Raw genomic sequence first — 21,935 nt, 5'->3', positions numbered from 1 at the left:
GACTTCTATGACATAACTTACCGACTGTCTTTAAACGGGGACAGGAGGAGGTGAGGTGAAGGAGCGCAGGGGCGCCTAATCAGCGCCGCACATCTGTTATTGATCATGTCATATGCACAGCTGTTAAATACAGAAAATGCAACTAGAGAAATATTTTCCCACATCGTTTTGGCGCCCCCTCTTTTGCGGCGCCCCATGCATTGCATGTGCATACCCCCTTTTTGCGCCACTGATAACAGTAACAGTGTTACAAACAGTTGGGAGCTGTAAAGACTCACAGAAATATTATAAATACATACGCTGGTTTTGATGCCTGCACTCTAACTTATGTGGCGTATTTAACATTTATAATTAATCAGAGAAAATTATGTTATTTTTGTGACTATCAGTTTCCCAGGATATATTAGTGTATGTGTGAATGAGGCGCATTAACTTAAAGAACTTTGTAGAAAGTTCAGTCCATTTACTTAATTAGTTTACGGTGCAGATATGCCACATCCAATACGGCAGACGCGCTGACGTATCACAGCAACAGGCTCAATGCGGCGTCTATGCGTAGACCCGACCCGACGTAGAAATCTACTTCAGGCCTTATACGCATGCGCGTCACAGAACCAGCCTGTTGATTCGAAACCAAGCGAGGGAAAGCTGAAACGGTAAGTTTTCCTGTTTATTTTTTGTGGCGTATGCTTGCATTTTAATGGCTACTTAAAAATTCTCTTTCGGATTTTCATTTTTTAACTTTTATTAGTTTGCAGCGAGGTAACAGTGCCTCACCCGTCACTTGTGTAAATGACATCAAAGTCAGCTACATCGACATTATCAGTTACCTTGTTTTTTCCGAAGGTGTTGATGGCGGGGAATCACGTAATTATAAGAGCACCAGATTACCTTCAAAGCAATAAAATCAATAAAGTAATGATTAACAAACAAGGCAACGTTATTTTCCTTAAAGCAGCTGTAGAGCCGAGCCAGCGCATCAGCCAAGCTAAGCGCTTAGCATGTGTCATGCTAAGGGAAAGTGGAGTAGTGGAGACAGTCAGCTGTTCCTGTATCGCTGATTAGGGAAATCATGTAGTGATGCGGCAAGTATTCTGTGGAAGGTATATCACTTATCTGGATATCAGTGTTCAGATCACTGAAACAGAAACACTGGACTGGCCGAAGGCTGTGATCGGGGAGACATGCAGCTGTCATCTTGCTAACTGCTACGTGTTTACATGAAGGCAGGCATTGTTTAAGCTTTGTGTAGGCTGTATGCTGTAGTGTCACACTATAAATAAAATAACGTAAAAAAATAAGAGGCTGTACATTAAAGGAAAACTTAAAACATAAGGAAAAAATAATAGGATGCGCAACTGGGTAGTATAATTTTGGGGAAAAAGAACAAATTTACAGAATAAAATAATTTGAAAAAATGTACAGACTGATGTAGTGACAACTGACAACAGTACAAGTTGAATCCGAGCTCATGTTCCAACTAATAAAGCCGCCTGTTACCAGGGCTGGACTGGGACAAAAAATCGGCCCTGGCATTTTTGGCTTAGACCAGCCGCAACTATGTCTTAGAAGCATTTGACACTGTTTTACTCTTATTCAGTGTGGGCATACCTTTTGCTAATAATACTTTTATACTTTTTTTTTTAACTTACTTTAGTAATGCTTAAATTGCAAAGCTTTGACGTATCATTTAGTTTTTTAAAATCTGTTATTTCACCTGCTTGAGGGCTTTTAAAAACATGTTTAACCAGCATAGAGGCTACAAATTCAAACTACTGTGCAGCCTTTCAACACACCTTTAACCTAAATATCTAAAATGCTATGATGCAGCCTAAAATGGACACTTGCTGCTCATCCAACACTTCTCGGCCTTGACCGTTTGCTATTTTATCAGATTAAGGTGCCGTGGCTGCCAGATTTGGGGAAGTATGCAAATGTAACTAAATATTGATATTAATCAATCGCCATTGCTCATCACACTGCTGCTGTCTTCACCTACAGCAGAGTCTGCCCAAGCCTTGAAGGGGACCTAAGCAATATTTGATTTGGGGCCCCCTTCATACCACTTCATTGTCCCCTGAACTTAATTGTTATTAATGCTGGAGGGTTAAAGTTGATTTTTTTTTTTTTTTTTTTTTTTTTTTTTTTTTAGTTTCAGCCTTTTCAATTCAATTTTTCAATTCAATTAAATTTTATTTATACAGTGCCAACTCAAAACAAACAGACATCTCAAGGCACTTTATAGTGTAAGGTAAAGACCCCACAATAATTACAGAGAAAACCCATCATTCATCCTAATCTTAAAAATAGAGAGGGTGTCTGTCTCCTGAATCCAAACTAGGAGCTGGTTCCACAGAAGAGGGGCCCGAAAGCTGAAGGCTCTGCCTCCCATTCTACTCTTAGGAACCACAAATAAGCCAGCAGTCTGAGAGCAAAGTGCTCTATTGGGGTGATACGGTATTATGAGCCAATGAAAAGAAGCCAATATGGGAGAAATCTGCTCTCTCTTTCTAGTCCCTGTCAGTACTCTAGCTGCAGAATTTTGGATCAGCTGAAGGCTTTTCAGGGAGCTTTTAAGACAGCCTGATAATAATGAATTACAATAGTCCATCATAGAAGTAACAGATGCATGAATTAGCTTTTTAGCATCAGTCTGAGACAGAAATATTAGAGTGTAGCCTACTCATTAAATTAGTGTTGTTACAAGTGTACAAATTTGGACAGTTAGAATAGTCTCTTCTTTCTTTTAGGAAATTAACATTTGTAAAAAATTAAAACAAACCAAAAAAGTTTCATGACAAATGTGGGCGAGCTTGAGGGGCCCCTGGTGGTTAGGGGCCCTATGCAGCTGCATATGTTGCCTATGGCTCTGGCCGGCTCTGCCTACAGCCTGCTGTTGCTGCAGCATTACTGTTACAGAGGACGCGGAGGCTACAGCAGCGAACATGTCTGTGATCTTTACACATTTTGTAGCATCTACAGTGACACTCTTCAATTTCTTCGCACGTAACTTCTCCGCACCCCCTTTCTGCCGCTTCGGTTTCTCCATATTGCCTCTCCTTTAACACACGCGCTCAACACTGAAACTACTAGTGGGAGTAGTTTCAGTGTTCTGCACCATGCAGAGAAAGGGTGGGGCCGCTTTCATCCTATATCCTGATTGGTTCTGTCCACTGTCTATATTGAAGATGGGCCAATGGGCCGCCCCCTATAAATTGTGGGCCGGTCTCTTAGAAAAAAAAAAATCCAACGGCATCGGCCCTTGAGGACTGTCCGCCCACCGGGCAAATGCCCGGTACGCCCGATTGCCAGTCCAGCCCTGCCTGTTACAGCACAAAGTAACCGAATTTTGTCATTAACTCTGGCTCTAACTTTGGGTAACCGGAAGTATAAAACTGTACAGCGGAAGTAGCAGTCTGTCATGGCAGCCTACTTATGCTCTTCCAGAAACCCATGGATAATCCTAGATGTTTTAATAAATAGCACATTCCACTCTGAAGTTCGGCCTACACCCAAGTTAACAATAGAATAGTTTTAAAAATAAAAGCAAGCCTTCTTAGGTTCTCGTTGTCTTCCTTGTTCCCCCGGCTTCCCAACGTTTACTGCATTAACATGCATTAACTGCATTAACGTGGTGCATTATGTTTCCGAAATTCCCCGTACAGTCTATACTATATAGGATCTTTAGTTTGCAGAGTTGGTGATAAGTATGTAATTTTTCTTAATGATGTGCTAAGTGGTTTATGGGTTTGTACTAAACTGGTTATGGGTTCATGTTAAACTGGAGGCTAGAAAAACTGCTAGTCTCTCAGGTGGTATTTGCTTAGGTTTGCTAACTAGCTCGTTAGTTAGTTTCCTCTAACATTAGCCGAATAGAGCTCATGTAAAATAAAGGTACAGAAATCGCATTGTTTCTTTTAGAGAGGAAAGCTGACATTTAGGTGGGGATGTGTTGTTATTGTTCATATCGGTTGTTGTGCCTTATTGGCTAGGAAGCCTGACATAGATGGTGATAGGTGAACCTGTGAGGTAGGGCGCTAGCACTGTCATCCCATTGAATTTTGGTAGTTTTGGACCTTGCTGCAGGCTGTGCTGGGCTGGGTGAGGTGGCTCGTTGGTAGGAGAAATAACGAGTATTAATGGGTGCAGGTGTTCATTATCACTCACACAATTACATTCCATCCATTCTCTTCCGCTTATCCTATTCAGGGTTGTGGGGGGCGCTGGAGCCTATCCCAGCTGACATAGGGCGAGAGGCAGGGTACACCCTGTACAGGTTGCCAGCCTGTCGCAGGGCCAACACAGAGAGACAGACAACCTTTCACACTCACATTCATACCTACGGACAATTTAGAGTAGCCAATTAACCTAACCCCAGTAAGTGCATGTCTTTGGACTGTGGGAGGAAACCAGAGTGCCTGGAGGAACCCACGTAGACACGGGGAGAACATGCAAACTCCACACAGCGAGAGGCCTGGGCCAAGGTGGAATCGAACCCAGGCCCTCTAGATGTTATTCTAACTGTGAGGCAGCAGTGCTAACCACCACGCCTTTGCTGCCTGCAATTAAAATCCTTGTTCATAAATTCAACACGAATGTCTGCTTGGCAAGTGTTGCAGCAGATTCATGCTTTTGTAGGCAGCTCTGCTTCTGGAGCAGAATTCTGCTGGCATGAATCAGTCTGACTTCTAGACATTTTAGAGGTAGGGGGTAGCTGTGGCTCAGGAGATAGAGCAGGCCATCCACCAGTCAGAAGTTTGTGATTCAAGTCCTGGCTTCTCCAGTCTGCATGCATCCTTGGGCAAGATATTGAACCCGGAGTTGCTCCTGATGTATTCATCAGAGTGAATCTGTACACGAATGTTAAAGTGAAAACACTTGGATGTAGAAAAAAGTGAGTATGTGTAAATGGGTGAATGCAAATGTGTTGTATAAAGTGCTTTGAGGGCTCAAGTAGAGTAGAAAATTGCTAAATAAGAACTAGTACATTTACCATTTGATAGGTTCAATTTATTGTGTTAAACCGATCCTCGCCTGTCCTTCCATTGTACATAAGTGAAGAATGCACATATCCCATAGGTTAAGTTAAAATGATCTATCCCTTAACATGCCCATGCACTCCAGGAGGAATGGGACAACATCCCACAGGCTGCTATTGACAATCTGGTGATGCCAATGGTGGACACACTGGGTACTGAGTACTGTGAAGTCTGACCACTGACCATGCTGTGTTTGCTCTGTGATAATACATGAAGAGTTCAGATGCAAAAACCACTAAATGCCACCTCTGTCAAAATGAGATAATCATATTTACAAAATCCTTTCCACGCGTTATATACCAATCTAATCATTTCATGTAGTAACCCACTAATTACTGGCCTAAATTATCCATATGGCACCAAAAGCTAAAAGTATGGATATGGATGAACCCACCCTCTTAATCCCAAAAAAACAGTGAATTTCTAATTTATTCTCTGTTCTTTTATCATTTTCAATGTTTCCAGTTCCATCGAAGGTGATTTTGCCACTCTCAACTATGTCTATGTAGAAGAAGTGGATTTAGAGGTTTTTGCAACATGCAAGTGGTCTTAATGAAGTGGTCTAAGAAAGAAATATTAACCCCTTAACTGGCAAGGGCCCGGTGACGGGCCGTTTGTAGTCCCTTTTATATGGCAGGCTAGACCCTCCCATTTTTATTGACACGTCATTCGGCCAATCATGTAACTGGCTGCACCAAATCACCTGACAAAGCTACGTGACGCCCTCTGAGTATTATTGGCTCTGGGAAACCCATTTCTTAACATGATTGGCCGAATGAGGTGTCAGTCAAAATGGGCGGGTCTAGCCTGCCATATAAATGCACTTCATTCGGCCCGCGGACCAGACGCAGCCGATTAATAGGCTATGAAATGGGTTGTTCAGAGCCAATAATAACCAGAGGGTGTTATGTAGTTGTTTCAGGTGATTTTATTTGCTGCCAGTTAAGGGGTTAAATCATAAATTAGTTTAGGACAGCATGGTTTCTCCTATGTAAATATTTGCCAAGTCCTTTGTGTCAAGTAAAACCTGAGCAGTATAATCAGCTGCTTCCTCAGTGAATCTCATCCTGCAGATGAATTCTGCTGGACAGCTGGCATTTCCAGTCCTTGTTCTGCTCTGTTGCCTCAGTGAGCTACAGTGTAGGCACACATGAACCAATTCTCCACCTGCAGGTTAGCTGAAAATCTGCCAACACAACTGCCAGTTCTTGCCTCATTAATCTGTTGTGCACTAGCTCATAAGAGTGGGTAGGTCCTGAGTTAAACTTTGCTCAGCTTTGTGGCAAGTGATTAAGGCAATTACCAAGGGAGTGAAGGTCACCACTGATTGAAATTTGTGGTAGTAAATATATATGAAATGGATCAAGTAAACACATTTATGAATCTATCCTATTTTGACATTTTATATGCCCTTTATGTATTCCTGAGTTTGTTACATATAGCCACCAAGAAGAGTGTGCAGTTTACTTTTATTTTTTACATTATTTTAGTGGTGTAGCATTAACCAGTGAAATGAGAATGATCAACTGTTATTTGGTGTTTAAACTGAGTTACCATAGGTAGTGAAGGAATTTAAATAAAAAGTGTGTGTGTGTGTAGCTGTTTAAGCCTTTAGGTTTCTGTGTGTTTGTTTTATCAAACAGAAATTGACACCAAACAGGAATAAGGAGTCCAATTATTAAATTTAATAAAGCCATTTCAAACAGTTAAGATATCTGGGTCAGACTGCATGCCAGGAGATGGCATGAAGTACTGGCACATTCTAATTCCACTTACAGTTTCATATAGTCACAGAATATCAGTCTTGATTACATCATTTACAAAACAGAATGTGGAAAACAGAGAATTTCAACAACAGGGTGACCTCGAAGTCTCCATTTCTATCATTTAGTCTTCATCAGTGTGATTTGTTGTACAGTCCGAAATCAAAGTTCATGATGACATGAAACATTATAAGCTTCTGTATTTTTAATCAGTTATGTTATTTTCCAAACAAATTTCTCAGGGAAGTAAATGTATGTAAGATATATATGTGGCATATACCATGAATATTCCTACAATTCCCCCTTTGGACCTCAGAGTTTCTGAGGTCAACTTCACCAGCCTGACCTCGGGTGGTCAGCCAGGACTGCACTGATGTTAAGAGCCAGAAGAGGATTTTTGTGAAAACTAATCTTATACTATTATGATTGTGATTCTAGCAAAAAATTAGACAGTTTAATAATGTCATACTTATAATGGATGTACCTACTTTCTATACTTTCTTATGGCCTGAAAAACAAAGAGAAAACAAGCATTAGTCTTTCATAAGTCAATGTTTTTTAGTGAAGAGGATTAGCATTTAAATTTAATCAGTCCAAAGTAAATTCTGCATATAAATTGGCCCACATGACAAACAGTAACACGAAACAGTCACCATCTAATAATTTTCCTCAAATTCATAAAAAATGTGGATTGCATCCCTTCAGGATCAAATCCAGTTCCAATCGATGAAAATCTTACTGCAAACATAAGGAAATGATTTATGTCTGTGTAGATTCTCAGTTATCCAGGTCATAGTAGTCTCTGGAGCTTGAAAAAGGCGACTGGACTTCTTTTTGTTTCTTGAAGACGTTTCACCTCTCATCCGAAAGGCTTCTTCAGTTCTCGACCAAATGGTGGAGAGACCCAGGTATTTAAACCCCTGTGGGCATAGTCCCCTGGAGGTGGTTATGACCCTCTATTGATCATGTGCTTGAACACATGTGCCCAGGTGTGAAGGGGGCGTGGGTCATATTTAATCAGTGGTTTCAGTTGAAACCAATTTAGGACTCTGCTCCATTGTGTCTGTGTAGATTCTCAGTCATCCAGGTCATAGTAGTCTCTGGAGCTTGAAAAACCACCTCCAGGGGACTACGCCCACAGGGGTTTAAATACCTGGGTCTCTCCACCATTTGGTTGAGAACTGAAGAAGCCTTTCGGATGAGAGGTGAAACGTCTTCAAGAAACAAAAAGAAGTCCAGTCGCCTTTTTCAAGCTCCAGAGACTCTGCTCCATTGTTTCCTGTGGCCTATTGAGGTCACTGGAGCAAAGGTGTGAATGGGGGTTGAGACGTCTGGGAAGGGAGCTCAGGACAGCACTGTAAGCGGGGGAAAGTTGGTGACGTAATCCACCTCCTCTGTTCAATGATGGTTGTTCACAGTGGACATAGATGGCTTCTTTCACTCCTCTTTCAAACCATCTGTTTTCCCTGTCCAAAATGTGGACATTGGCATCCTCAAAAGAGTGCCCTTTTTCCTTCAGATGCAGATGTACTGCTGTGAACAACCATCACCTCTTTCTGGGCTCAGACTTGTGCACAAAGATCATCGGTCAAGAACTCTCAGGTCACCTGTTTGTGAGATGGTTGGCCTCCTCCTTTTTGAGCACCAGGAGCCTTATTTATATGAGTTTATGGAGCTGTGAGCCTGTTCAGGAGATCTTAGGATGAGCTTGAACACCTTGTAGCGCACCAGAGTTTCTTTATTGGTCGCTAATCAGTCCAGTCTCTGCAGCTCCAGTGATGTTCAGGCTTCCTGTTAGAATAAAACTGAGAGATTTTCATTAGTTAAATCTTGAACTTTCTGCTGGTCTGTCTCCCTCCTTTGAGACTTAACTCTGTTTGTCTCAATAATTTACCTTAATTTAGCTTATTTATCTAAAGGGTATATTGATTTTTATATTATTAGCTTCTGGGATTTTTCCTTTAATGCTGGATTCAATGTCAACTTGTTTAGACATTCAAAATTCAAATGTTCTCTGCTTTTCTCTAAATTTTAGCTTTAAACAAATCTACCAAATAAATGTAAATGCACAAAAGTGTAAATCGGTATCTTATATTTTATCCTGCATGGGCAAACAAATAAGTTTTTTTAGTTCTCCGTATTTTGCTTTGTGGCAGAGCAGCAGCTCAAAGTTTGGCACTTTGTTTTGGGTCTCAGATTCGGCTGTTTCACAAAGTATTTACATGCACTGGTTTTTTTTTTTTAACCTTTCTTTTTGAGGTTTTACTAAAACTGAGTTCCTCACGGAAACTTTTTCTTGAAATTTAACAACAATCTTCTGGAAAAATGACCTCTAATAATTTGCAAAAAATACTTCAACCTGGGATTTTCAAGGCATCTGTTTTACTGTCTTTGTTTATTCATTTGTTATTTTTTAAAGCAATAAACTCCTGACTCCCTTTTTTTTTTTTTTTTTTTTTTTTGCGATTTTTCTTTTTTTGTCTTTTTATCCATCTATGATTGGCTTATCTCTCATATGTATCGGAAGCGAAACCTTCCTTCCGAGAATTTTTGACCAGCATTCCCTTATACAACCATATCAGTCCAAATTAAAGAAAAGAAAAAGAAGAGAAAAAACTTAGAGCTATAACTCTCATCCACACACACAACTTCCTTCTCTCTGGCTCTCACTTAGATTCACAGGCACACAAATCCTTGAGATTGAAATGCACACACACACAGCAATGCTAAAACCTTGGCACCATTCTCTTTTCCTTTTTTCCTTTTTCTTTCCTACACATACTGACAGACACAGCTATGACATTACAAAACAGCTAATATTGACCAGTGGAAAATTGTCCTATTCCTCTAAACTCTATTCCTATTTAAACAACAAATGACACCATACTCTGCAAAGAAATTCACCTCAAAATATTTTGTCCTTATTTCCTATTTCTCTCTTCCTCTCTGTCCTACTGTTTCACTTACACACAGGTACACAGACCGTAACACACATAAATGAAGCACCCATTTTTCTTTTCTCTCTTTCTGAAACACACATGGCAATACAAATACACAGCACTCAGTCACACACACATGGAGGCCTCCTCACACACACACACAGACACACATTCAAGCATCCATCAGTTTTTTCAATATTCATTATTGTTGTATATTTTTCTTTTCCAAGTGACCTAATTTTGGGATTGCGTAATTAATTTCTGACCCAAAGATCGACTTTTACCTGATTAGGATGGGGAGATTTCTCCTTTAATTTTAGGTTTCAGCTTAATATCTGTGCTTGGGAGTTTACACCAAAATAATTTTAAATCACCAGTTATTTTTGAAGTTTCACCCTCTTTTTAATCGGAGCCCCTTTTTCTACACCCAGTGTCATCAGTCAGTCAGTCAGTCAGTCCAAACTGCAAGAACAAAAACAATGTTAGCAAGGTACCATTTATATTTTTTCTTTTTTTAGGATTTTTATTTTTATTACAAAAACTCTTTTTTCTCTTTCTCTTTATTTCTTCATTTCTCTGTATTCTTTTACTTTTTCTTTATTCTTTTTATTCTTTATGTCTTATCTTTTATCTTTTGAGGCTTTTAAAGGGTTTTAGTTGCTTTTATGGATTTCTGAGATCAAGGTTCGTGAAAAGAACCGCGAAGACCACCAGTATTTACTCTATCAACTTTTCTACCAGGAGCCATAGACAGACGCGTCACTGTTTAGCCGCTTAACTTTCCAAAGGATATGAGTAAAAGACAAATGTTATGCTTTAGATTTCAGAAAAACCAAAGGCCCTCTAAACCTGAAAACCCCATGAATAGGTATTTTCAGTGGGTTGGCCAGTATCCCACCCGGACTCATCACCTGCTATTCGTCTTGTCTATTTTTTCTTTACTCTTTTAAACTCTTTTATTCTTTTCAACTCGTTTTTTCTTAAACTCTTTTAAACTTTTTTTTTTTTCTCTTAAACTCTTAAACTGTGTGAAATGGCTCGAATTACACCTTCCTCCTGTCTTACCACCAGTGACCATTATAATTTGATACAATTCAATATGCAGATATTTAGAAAAGGTCTCTGCCAACCTTTAGGTGGAGATCTCTTAGTCACTGATAGTCTGGAAGTCAGTACTGTCACGAGGAACCTCGAAGCGGCGATTATCAGTGGCCAAATTCACTCCTTATTCCCAAGAAACTAAAAAAAAACACAAATAAAAACATCTGAAAATCAAAAACATTCCTGTTCGATCACGTCGGGCGTCACCAATTGAAGGAATTAAAATAATAAGTGTGTGTGTGTCTGCTGTTTTAAGCCTTTAGGTTTCTGCGTGTTCATTTCATCGAACAGGAATGACACAAATCAATCAGAATCAGGAGTCCAATTATTAAATTTAATAAAGCCATTTCAAACAGATCAGATATCCGGGTCAGACTGCATGCCATAAGATGGCATGAAGTACTGGCACATTCTAATTCAACTTACAGTTTTATATAGTCACAGCATATCAGTCTTGATTACATCATTTACAAAACAGAATGTGGAAAACAGGGTGGCCTCGAAGTCTCCATTTCTATCATTGTGTAGTCTTCATCAGTGTGATTCATTGTACAGTCCAAACATAAAGTTCATGGTGACATGGAACATTATAAGCTTCTGTATTTTAATCAGTGATGTTATTTTCCAGACAAATTTCTCAGGGAAGTGAATGTATGTAATGTATGTGGCATATATCATGAATATTCCTACAGTAGCAGCTCTGCAAACTAGGCTGATGAACCTACAGGTATAGGTGAGCCTGTAAACAGAGCAGCTTTCAACTCATGAATGAATCACTCGTCCCACTCTAATTCAGGCCTCAAGCGCTCACCCCTCTGGTATAAATCATGAAGTTTTATTTGATTTTGTTTTTTTGTTTTTTTTAATCCTTACTGGGGTTCTGCCTGACTGAGCAGCTGAGCACATGGTCTGCTGAATGTCTGCCCCGCAGGCTGTTCCCACTCTGCTGTCCTTGGTTGGTGAGGTACCACCAAGTGACTCACCTGTCAAATGTGCCCAAAATCAAACTAAAAAGCTCTTACATGAAGCAATGTTCTACCAGCTGGGAACATGGCCAACACTTTTTTTTTTCTGGGTTTCTCTCTGAAATGCCTCAGATTTGAATCCTTCTGCTGTGCTGTTGACATGGATCTGGTATTTCCTGTAAGAGGTTTGTCGAAGTAATGAGTCATCTGTGGTGGAGGAGGGTTCAACCAGACTTTAAACCAGATCAGATGGTGGATTAGTGTCTGTCAGCAGCTGTAGCTATATTCTTGGACAGAACACTGCTCACATTGACTTTTCTCAACTGGATTGTTCAGATGTTATCACTGGTGGCAGCCTGGATTGGGAATGAACTTCTTTTCTTTTCTCTTTTTTTTTTATCTCTGTCACTCAGATCTCCCCTTGATGTCATGCCTGTCCATGTGCTGTCAGAGGGTACACGGCCCCAGGTACCAGGACATCTGACCAGGATTCCCATCTCGGTCATCACCACCAGCACAGATGTGACAGACAAAATAATCAAGGTCTGTTTACAGCAGGAAATGTGTGTGACAAATAGGGCTGCAACGATTCATCGAGTAACTCGAATAATTCGATTATAAAAAATCCTCGACACAAATTTGCTGCTTTGATGCTTCGTTTAAACCACGATTATAATAATTTTGGATTTTACATTATTGTTTAGTTTTAGTTAGCTTTTACTTTTTTCTTTAATTCAGTTAGTTTTAGTTTTCAGAGTGGTTTTGCTCATTTTTATTAGTTTTTATTTTTGGTTTATTGCTTAGTTTTAGTTTAGTTTTGTTTCAGTATTAGTTTTAGTTTTTCATACATTGTCAGGTGCAAGATTCAAGGTACAAGAGTAACTCTTGTGTAACTCAACAAAAGATACCCTTTAAAGAAATTTATTCAACAACCAAATGTTCACAAGACAGCAGCATTGTGTGCTAAATGTGTGTAATATTAAGGACACACATGAACATCAACAGGGAGAAACAAAGAAAAACATGAACTCCCAAACTCAATAAATTCTACAATAAACTCCCAATAAAGTTCAGCGTCAGTGCAGCAGATTAACAGCTTCTGTTTTGGAGCTAACTTGATTAGATGCTCAATATGTGGCCGACCTCATGTCGCATTTCTGCTTGCATAGCTGGATTGTGTGTTAATTACTTTATGGTCGTGTGCTGGTGTTTTATATACAGTGCTGGCTGGGACTTCTTTTGGTCCTCACTCTTTGTGCTCAGTTTTTTGGCTGCAAACATATTTGTCCCTGTTTTTTCCACTTTCTTCATTCCCTCACATCCATTCTGACAGTTTTAGCAGTCTCCCTCCAGGAATTTGCTGACATTTGAGAGTCCTTATATTGATTGTTCCTGATTGTTATTCTCTCACTGATAAAGTGGCCGAAAACACACAAGGAATGAACAGGTTCATCACAAGGTTGCGGCTGCATGGCAGCGATGAGTAGTCACATTTCTCCGGAGGTGAATGCCAGATTACGTTGGTTCAGAGCGGTTTCCCTAGCTGCCTTGTGTACGCTTCTCAGGTGGACTTTGCTGTTGGTGTTTTTTCCTCACTGAGATGTGTTCTATACATTTTTCATCATTCACAACAAGACACTCTTCTATCTCAAAGAAACTCCATATGGGGCTCTGCTGCTTTCTCGGCAGACCGGTACCATTACTTTGCGGACCAGCTCGGTGAGTGCAGCATGCACGGGTACAGCTGCCCGACGGCGCTCCCAGCTTAAACTTGGAGAGCGAAAAAATGATCAATCCACAAGGCTTTTAAATAAAATGACAAACAAGAAAAGGAATGTCATTTTATCTTTTAATTTTAGTAAGTTTTTTAAACTCACAATACAGTTTTAGTTATGGTTTTTTCCTTTTAATTGTAGTTTTATTTATTTCAGTTAACGACAGTGTTTTTTTCAATTTCAGTTTTCATTATTTCGTTCGTTTCCGTTAACTATAATAACCATGGTTTAAACTCTGCAACACTCAGGTATCTTCGTGTAAATGGAGCGCTTCACCCACATCAGCACCATTACAGTTCTCTGTAGTTGTCGTCTTTTTCTTCTTGTGGGTTTAATGGCGGTAGACCAGGGGTCTCAAACTCGTGGCCTGCGGGCTGCATCCGGCCCCGCCCTCTAGACAATTTGGCCCTTTAAGTTACTTTTTTGACATTTAGCTTTCTCCTCCAATTAAACGGAGTTAGCGAAATGTCAAAAAAGTAACTTAAAGGGCCAAATTGTCTTACATTTTTGACATCAAATCACAGACCCGAAGTAGGGGGCAGGGCCGGATGCGGCCCTCATGCTGCAAGTTTGAATATTTTTTGGTTTTATGCTTAATCTTAGTTTAGTTTTCAATAGTCTTTGTTTTACTTTTTCATACTTTGTCAGGTGCAAGAGTGACTATTGTGTAATAGAAACTCGACAAAAGATACTGTTTTAAAAATTGCGTTCAACAACCAACTGTTCACAAAATAGCAGCTTTACGTGCTTAATGTATGTAGTATTAAAGATACACATGAACATCAACAAGAAGAAACATAAAGAAAAACATGAACTCCAATACTCAAACTGTACAATAAAAGTGGTGTATAACATCAGAACATAGCGAATGTTTGACAAAAACAAACTCAACTCTTTGAAGGAATCACAGCTCAAATCCAGCTGCATCCTGATGTTATCACTAGGGTTTAATATTTTTCCCGAAAATGACATGAATCAAATCCCGGGAAATGACGAGCCATTTCCCGGGAATCCCGGGAAAAAGTTTATTTATTTTTTTATTTTAATTAGGCCTTCTGTAGCCTGTGTCGGCCTTAACCTATTGTGATATTGTAGAGGTAGCTTTCCAGCTATGTCCTGTTATGCCCAGTAGGGGGCAACGTCAGCTTGATTAACGCAATAAAACCTACATCTCGACATTGGAGTGCTCGAGCTATGCGGTGTTGTATCGTTCCTCAACACTCCCTTAACAAATATAATTCGAATATTCCTCCATTGTACATGGAATTATACCAAGCTATTTTACAACTGCTGGTGCAAAACAATACGGTTCATCTCCACAGCATTGATAAAGGCTCAGCCATGCTGTCGTGGCGACATCTGTTGCGCTATATCTCCACCAGTGGAACGCTGTAATAGTCATTGAAAAGTTAACTACCGTACTGCACTATAATATGGCATAACACAGGGCCTTGAGTAATGCACTACGACTTGGTCATTGCCATTCTGGCAACAACAAATTTATAACACCGTGTCTAAGGGTTAAAGTAGGTTCGCTGTGAATCGTCTTTTGAAAAACTGGCCAATCCTTATAGCCTAAAAAATATACATTTTACTCAACTCCATTTTAAAAGCGAAATATGTTAAAGCAATCTATTTCATGATAATTTCTTCACACATTAGGCCCGTATCCTAATTCATGATTGTTAGTAAGCGGCTGCAAACGAGGAAAAGAAACACTCGAAGTTAAACAGATATTTCTTTATTGTTCAGGGCAGGCATATTTTATAGGCTATATAATGCAATATAACAATATATAATATAAAATTATATAATACAAAATACCTTAGGGTAAACACATTGCCTACGATTTCAACAAATTAAAGAGGAAAAAAGCACAACTGTGTAATACCTCTATTAAAACGCTTGAGATGAAGGCTGAAGCCTTAAACGGAGGCTGAACATGCCTGAAATGAAGAGTAATGCTTTTCGCATTAAACGAACCCTTCTCTCAATATTTCCTTAAATTTAACTTTAGCTTTCTTTTCTTTCTGAAAGTCAAATCGACGCGCGCGACTTTTTTCCCGGTTTCCCGTCTAACGTTTCCCGGGAAACGGGAAATGGTTCTGATCGCATTTCCCGGGAATCCCGGATCCCGGGATTAAACCCTAGTTATCACCACCTGAAGCCGCTTCTGTTTTGGAGGTAGCTTGGTTAGATGCTTGCTAATTAGACTTGCAGGGTCTTTGCTGCCTCTGTACACAACCTACGGAAGTGTCTGACCTTGTGTTGCATTTCTGCTTGTGTAGCTGGATTATGTGTGTTACAGGGTTATTATAGTTAACAAAAACGAACGAAATAAAGAAAACTGAAATTAAAAGGAAAAACGATAACTAACTAAAAATGTATTGTGCGTTTTTAAAAAACTAACTAAAATTATAGATAAAATGACCTTCATTTTCTTGTTTGTCATTTTATTTATAAGCCTTGTGGATTGATCATTTTTTCGCTCTCCAAGTTTAAGCTGGGAGCGCCGTCGGGCAGCTGTACGCGTGCATGCTGCTCTAGTTGTTACTGTTTTGTTTTGGTTTGGCAACCATTTAATTGTTAATAAAAGGGCAACTTTTGCTGGCAATATCTTGCCATCTTCTTCAACATCTTAACAGAATATATTGTAACATCTTAACAGATGCTACAATATATTCTTTACTGAGGGTAAATCATTCTTCATTTGATATATAAGCCCTTCATAAATCCTGTGCACCAGTATATTTACTGATATAAGCAAAGAAAAATATATATAAAAAAAAAAAAGGAAATCCCTTTTTGACTCAACACTGGAAACTTGAAAGCCGTGTTTTGTGAACATGCAGTGCTTGTACTGCGTCCCTTCATAAGCTGTGGCATCGCCCGGACCTCTCTTTGGCACCGAGGGGGACAGCACACACACACCCCGGACCTCAATTCGTCCCAACTTTTGAGGCAGCCAACAGCGAGTTTTGTTGCACAAAAGTTGGCAACAGCACCTGCCGCTGATTGCCAGATTACGCACAAATATCCGGACCAGCATAGATAAAAACAGGCCAGAACATGTAGAATAAAATCCATCATCATTTTCTGTGGTTGACTGCATACTAGGGGTGTGGGAAATTTTCGATTCTTAGATGCATCTCGATGCGCAACGTGGACGATTCAGAATCGATTCACAAATGACAACAATCGATTGTCTAGCTGTTAGCTCTAACTGAGAACGTAATGAGCGGAGCATAAAGAGCGGAACTCAGAAGAGCGGAGGTGTTGCACCCGGACAGTCTGTGCTGTGCACATAACAAAGACGCAAGATGGAAGAGCGGCAAATCCAGCCGGCACCTTCTGCACTAAAAGCTAGTGTGTGGAAGCACTTCGGCTTCTACGAAGTCGAAGGGAAAACATCCATTGACAAGAGCTCCACCATATGCAAGTTGTGTCAAACAAAGCTCAAATATTTTGAAAACACGACAAACATGAGGAACCATGTTATTCAAAATAAGCTGCATTATTTTTTTATGAGAGCTGCTAGCACATAATTCTACTCTTGTGTGGAAGTTGTGGTTTTGGTACCACATATTTGTTTGTTGTTTGCACATAATGTTGGTTAAGAGTTGGCATTTGCTGAAATCTGTTAATTTACTACAAACATGGTGCTACAGGTGCACTTTTTCAGTTTGTATTTCTTTGTTCAGTTCTCTGGAATGTGTGGCCTTGTACTTGCCATATTGCTTTCATTTGATTTAATATAAATATAAAATAAAATGGGAGTTTTAAAATGGAAATAAAATTGAAGTTATTTCATCATGGATTGCTACTACCAAGATGCATCGATTATCGTTTTATTATCGAATTGCAGTCCTCTGAATCGTAATCGAATCGTAGAGTGCTTGGAGATTCCCACCCCTACTGCATACGGTTTCCATTTTTGGAACAATGCTTCCACTTCTTGTTGAATTTATCTCCGGCAGCTTTGGCTGCTTTCCACACTTGCTGCGCCGCACTCGCAGCTTGTTCCTGTCTAATATCGTCAGTAGTCATTTTGTGAATCGATGGACTATTTTAGAGAATTCAATGAGGCCTTTGAACTGATCCGCCAGACTGGAGGCCATATCGTTGCAGACCACGCAATGGTGCAGTGGTGTGGATTCCTCGGCCATCGGCGGTCAGACAGCAGCGCTCAACTATTTAAAAAGCGTACGCTGGGTGTTACCCCCTCCCCCCTGTTGTACGCTTTGTATGCTCTGGAAGTTTTCGATATTTATTAAACGTCCCTTACCAAAGTCGCACTAAAACATTTCGACAGAATTTTGAGCGCAGTGTACCACATAAAATTGTTTCAAGGTCAGTAAGCACAACAAGAATTCATACATAAGGTGCACCGGATTATAAGGCGCGCTCCCGATTTTTGAGGAAATGTAAGGATTTTAAGTGTGCCTTATAGCCCGAAAAATACAGTACTGAAACTAACGAAACTAAAGAAGAAGAAGAAGAAGAAGAAACAGCCTTTATTGTCCAACAGAGGGGAAATTTGGGTGTAACAGCAGCCGCAGTTATTATAAATATAAATAAAGATATAATAATTCACACTATTAAGAAAAGAATATATATAAAATCAACAAACAATATTAACCTTAATACTACTAATAATAACACTATATACAATGTACATGATGTGCCTGTGTGTTGAACCTTAACAGGCCGGACTATTTACAGTATATTATATATTATCCTACATTGTGTAGGTTATTGTGGTTTTTGTTGGGAGCAGTGATGGTTATAAAGTCTTACAGCTGCTGGGAGGAAGGATCTGCGGTAACGCTCCTTTGTGCATTTAGGATGCAGCAGTCTGTCACTGAAGGAGCTCTCCAGCTCAGCAACAGTTTCATGCATGGGATGGGAGACCTTGTCCATCAGTGATGTTATTTTGGTCAGAGTCCTTCTGTCTCCCACCACCTGCACTGAGTCGAGAGGACATCCTAGGACAGAGCTGGCTTTCCTGATGAGCTTGTCTATCCTCTTCCTCTCAGCTGTAGACAAGCTGCTGCTCCAACATACTGCTGCATAGAAGATGGCTGATGCCACCACAGAGGCATAGAAGGTCTTCAGGAGTGTCCCCTGCACTCCAAAAGACCTCAGCCTTCTCAGCAGGTAGAGTCTGCTCTGACCCTTCCTGTAGAGCGCATCAGTGTTATGAGTCCAGTCCAGTTTATTGTTTAGGTGAACACCCAGGTACTTATAAGAGTCCACTATCTCAATGTCCACTCCCTGGATGTTCACCGGTGTCCGTGTGGTGGGTCTGCGCCTGCGGAAATCCACCACCAGCTCCTTGGTTTTAGCGGCGTTGATCAGGAGGTGGTTCCGCTGGCACCAGTCCACAAAGTCCTGAGTCCACTGTCTGTACTCTGAGTCATCCTCACCTGTGATGAGGCCAACTATGGCAGAGTCGTCAGAGAACTTCTGCAGATGGCAGCGTGGGGAGTTGATGGAGAAGTCTGCAGTGTAGAGGGTGAAGAGGAACGGTGCCAGCACAGTTCCCTGTGGAAACTAAAACTAAGCAATAAACCAAAAATAAAAACTAATAAAAACAAGCAAACCCACTCTGAAAACTAATTAAAACTAACTGAATTAAAGAAAAAAAGTAAAAACTAACTAAAACTAAACGATAATGTAAAATCCAGAACTATTATAACCCTGGTGTGTTAATTACTTTGTGGTCGCGTTCTGGCGTTTTTTTTTTTTTTTTTTTTTTTTTTTTTTGTTCTTAAATTGTATCCATGTTTTTCTCACTTTCCAGGCGCCAACCTCCATCTGTTCAGATAGTTTTATATTTTTTCTTTACATGAGACTATTTTCTTACTCCTGATTAGAGCACAACAGGAATATACTGTTCTGATGTGGCTTTGATGGATTGACAGGAAATTCTGCAGAGCTTTAGTCCGAGCCAAATACTTTTGAGTTCATTTTGAAGTTGAGTATTTTTTTTCTTTTTTTACAGGGGAAAGTGGTTCTTAAGGGGCCACTGGTGTCATTGGCAGCTGATAACTTTATCCTGAAGACGGTCATCCAAGGTAATATTCAAATGTGTATTACCTGTTTGCTGTTCAGTTCCAATTATACACTTTACATACAAAGTTGCCATTAGCATTTATGCATTTGGACAGTAAATTTAGCACTGAAAGTTCAATGGTATCATTCCCTTGCTTTGTAGGAATCAGCTTAATTTTAAATCCTCAGTTAGCTGTGTGAAGAAGCCTGTGGTGGTTGGGTATTATGCCAAAGTTTGAGCTTAGAGGGACCTTATTTATTTTTATTTATTTATTTTTTTAAATAAACTGTAGAAACACATTAGTATTTGATTAAAATCTAGAGAACTGTCCAGGGTGTACCCTGCCTCTCATCCTATGATGTTTGGTATGTTAGCTTACATTTCCACTGGCAGAACCAGGGTTTTAATTAAGTTCCAGTTTGATTGTTTTTTTTCTGTCTACAAAGTCTGTGCTCAAGAGTTAGTACTTTCTAAAAATTAAGAAATTTGACGGTGGATCTTGTATTGATTATATGTCAAATACAGGATTGTATTTTAGAACTGCCTTTTTTATAACCTGCAACTGCCAGTAGTTCATTGTGTTTTTGCCATGCTGTTAAGTTACAACAGCATGGAACTAGAGAAGAAATAAGATTTGATTAATTTAGGTGGTAGAAGATGGGTAAGTTGCTGCTGGTAATAAGAATTTTCTGGTAAATGTTCAAAATGTTTGATTTGTATTCACTGGATTTTGGCTTTCTGATCTCCAAGCAGCCCTATTAAAGACCCTCGAAGAGCTGGGGTTCTTACTGTGGCAGTTTCAGCCATTCTTTTATTAATTTAAACTAGGGATGCGCCAATCCGATATTCGGTGTCAGTATCGGTCCGATACTGGCCTAAATTACTGGATCGGATATCGGAAAGAAATAAAAAATGTAATCCGATACATTAAAAAACGTTTCGCTCACATTAGCTGCATTACGGTGATCCGTCGTCTTCTTCTTCTTGTGGGTTTGCGGTTGACCAAACCAGCTTAGAGCTGCATTACCACCACCTACTGGAATGGGGTGGGGCATCAGGAGTTTAAAAAAAAGCCTCCGCAGATTCTATAAAGTTCTCCGTCGCTGCGATGGATTCCCTTTGACACTGAGTGGATCATCGCTGACATGTTTTTCCGCCTCCACCGCTCTCTGCCTTGTTTGTGTGTTGTGCTCGCTGTGCAGAGAACCAGCTGTTATTTTTTTTTTCTCTACTTCAGCTCCCGGACATACTGTTAGTGAGCGCAGCTATTAGCGCTGGTGACCGTCCGGTACCGGAAGGACCCCTTCCCCGTCAAAATATTTTTAATACTTTAATCCCTGATTTGTGACTATAGACCTGCAGTAGAAACGTATTTAGGAGAATGCTTGTGAATATAAAGCATTACAAGATTACGCTCACACAGCCCCCAGTTTTTCAACATAAACACTGATGACGCAACAGCAGCAGTCAGCTGATTTAGGTGCAGTCTGTCTGCACAAGCGGAAAGAGGCGGAGCCGGCGCGCTCAGATGGAGCAGAAGGAAATGTTTTTCTAGTGTCCAAATGAAACTTTTTCGTCCCTGTAACCTCCATTAAACCGTTACTGGGAAACAGCTGGAGGTTTTTCATCAACCACCTGATCAGTAAGTGAAGAAAAGAGAACTTTGTAGCTGCTCCATCCACCCTGTTTGTTTCACACAGGGAAGATAAGATAAGATAAGATAAAACTTTAATAATCCCACGACGGGGAAATTTGTGCATTACAGCAGCTCAATACCGAGAAAAAATGAAAAGGATGAGTAAGAACAAATAACTAAACTAAAAACTAAAATTCAATAGAATAAAATAAAATAGAATAAAATAGCAAAAAACTATACACATATACATAAGCACTATATACATAAATATATATATCAGTGTCAATACCCACATTTACATATACACACATATACACACACACGTCAAAACACTATATAAAGATATCAAAATATTATATACATTTGTAGCCGGTAAGGTACACAGCATACACGGTATGCATTATATGGGTGAGTGTAATAAATAAAATGTATCTGACTGTATGGATAAAGTGATGGCAGAGGAGGTAAAGTGTCCAAGTGACTCAAGACATTATGATGTGTTATACAGTCTAACTACTGTTGGGATGAATGACCTGCGAAAGCGCTCCTTCCTGCAGCGAGGATGTTTCAGTCTCTGACTGAAGGAGCTGCTCAGTTCACCCACGGTCTCATGCAGAGGGTGATGGGGGTTGTCCATGATGGATGTCAGCTTTGCTAACATC

The 21,935-nt window shown here is 39.9% G+C and overlaps 1 protein-coding gene across 2 annotated transcripts in view; it reads left to right on the top strand.

Annotated features, from left to right (window-relative positions):
- The first annotated feature begins 594 nt into the window (after positions 1-594).
- Positions 595-21,935, top strand: part of pot1 (protection of telomeres 1 homolog) — a 106,252-nt gene continuing 84,911 nt past the window's right edge. For both annotated transcript variants that reach the window (XM_030732427.1, XM_030732426.1), the window contains exons 1-3: positions 595-656; positions 12,221-12,350; positions 19,587-19,659. In XM_030732427.1, the coding sequence (XP_030588287.1) occupies positions 12,237-12,350; positions 19,587-19,659 (187 nt within the window). In that variant the 5' untranslated portion in view covers positions 595-656; positions 12,221-12,236. The remainder of the gene's footprint in view (positions 657-12,220; positions 12,351-19,586; positions 19,660-21,935) is intronic.

The sequence above is a fragment of the Archocentrus centrarchus genome, chromosome 6 (assembly GCF_007364275.1).
Source record: "Archocentrus centrarchus isolate MPI-CPG fArcCen1 chromosome 6, fArcCen1, whole genome shotgun sequence".
Taxonomy (NCBI): domain Eukaryota; kingdom Metazoa; phylum Chordata; class Actinopteri; order Cichliformes; family Cichlidae; genus Archocentrus; species Archocentrus centrarchus.
The sequence above is the reverse complement of the archived record's forward strand: the minus strand, read 5'-3'. Positions and strand labels throughout refer to the sequence as shown.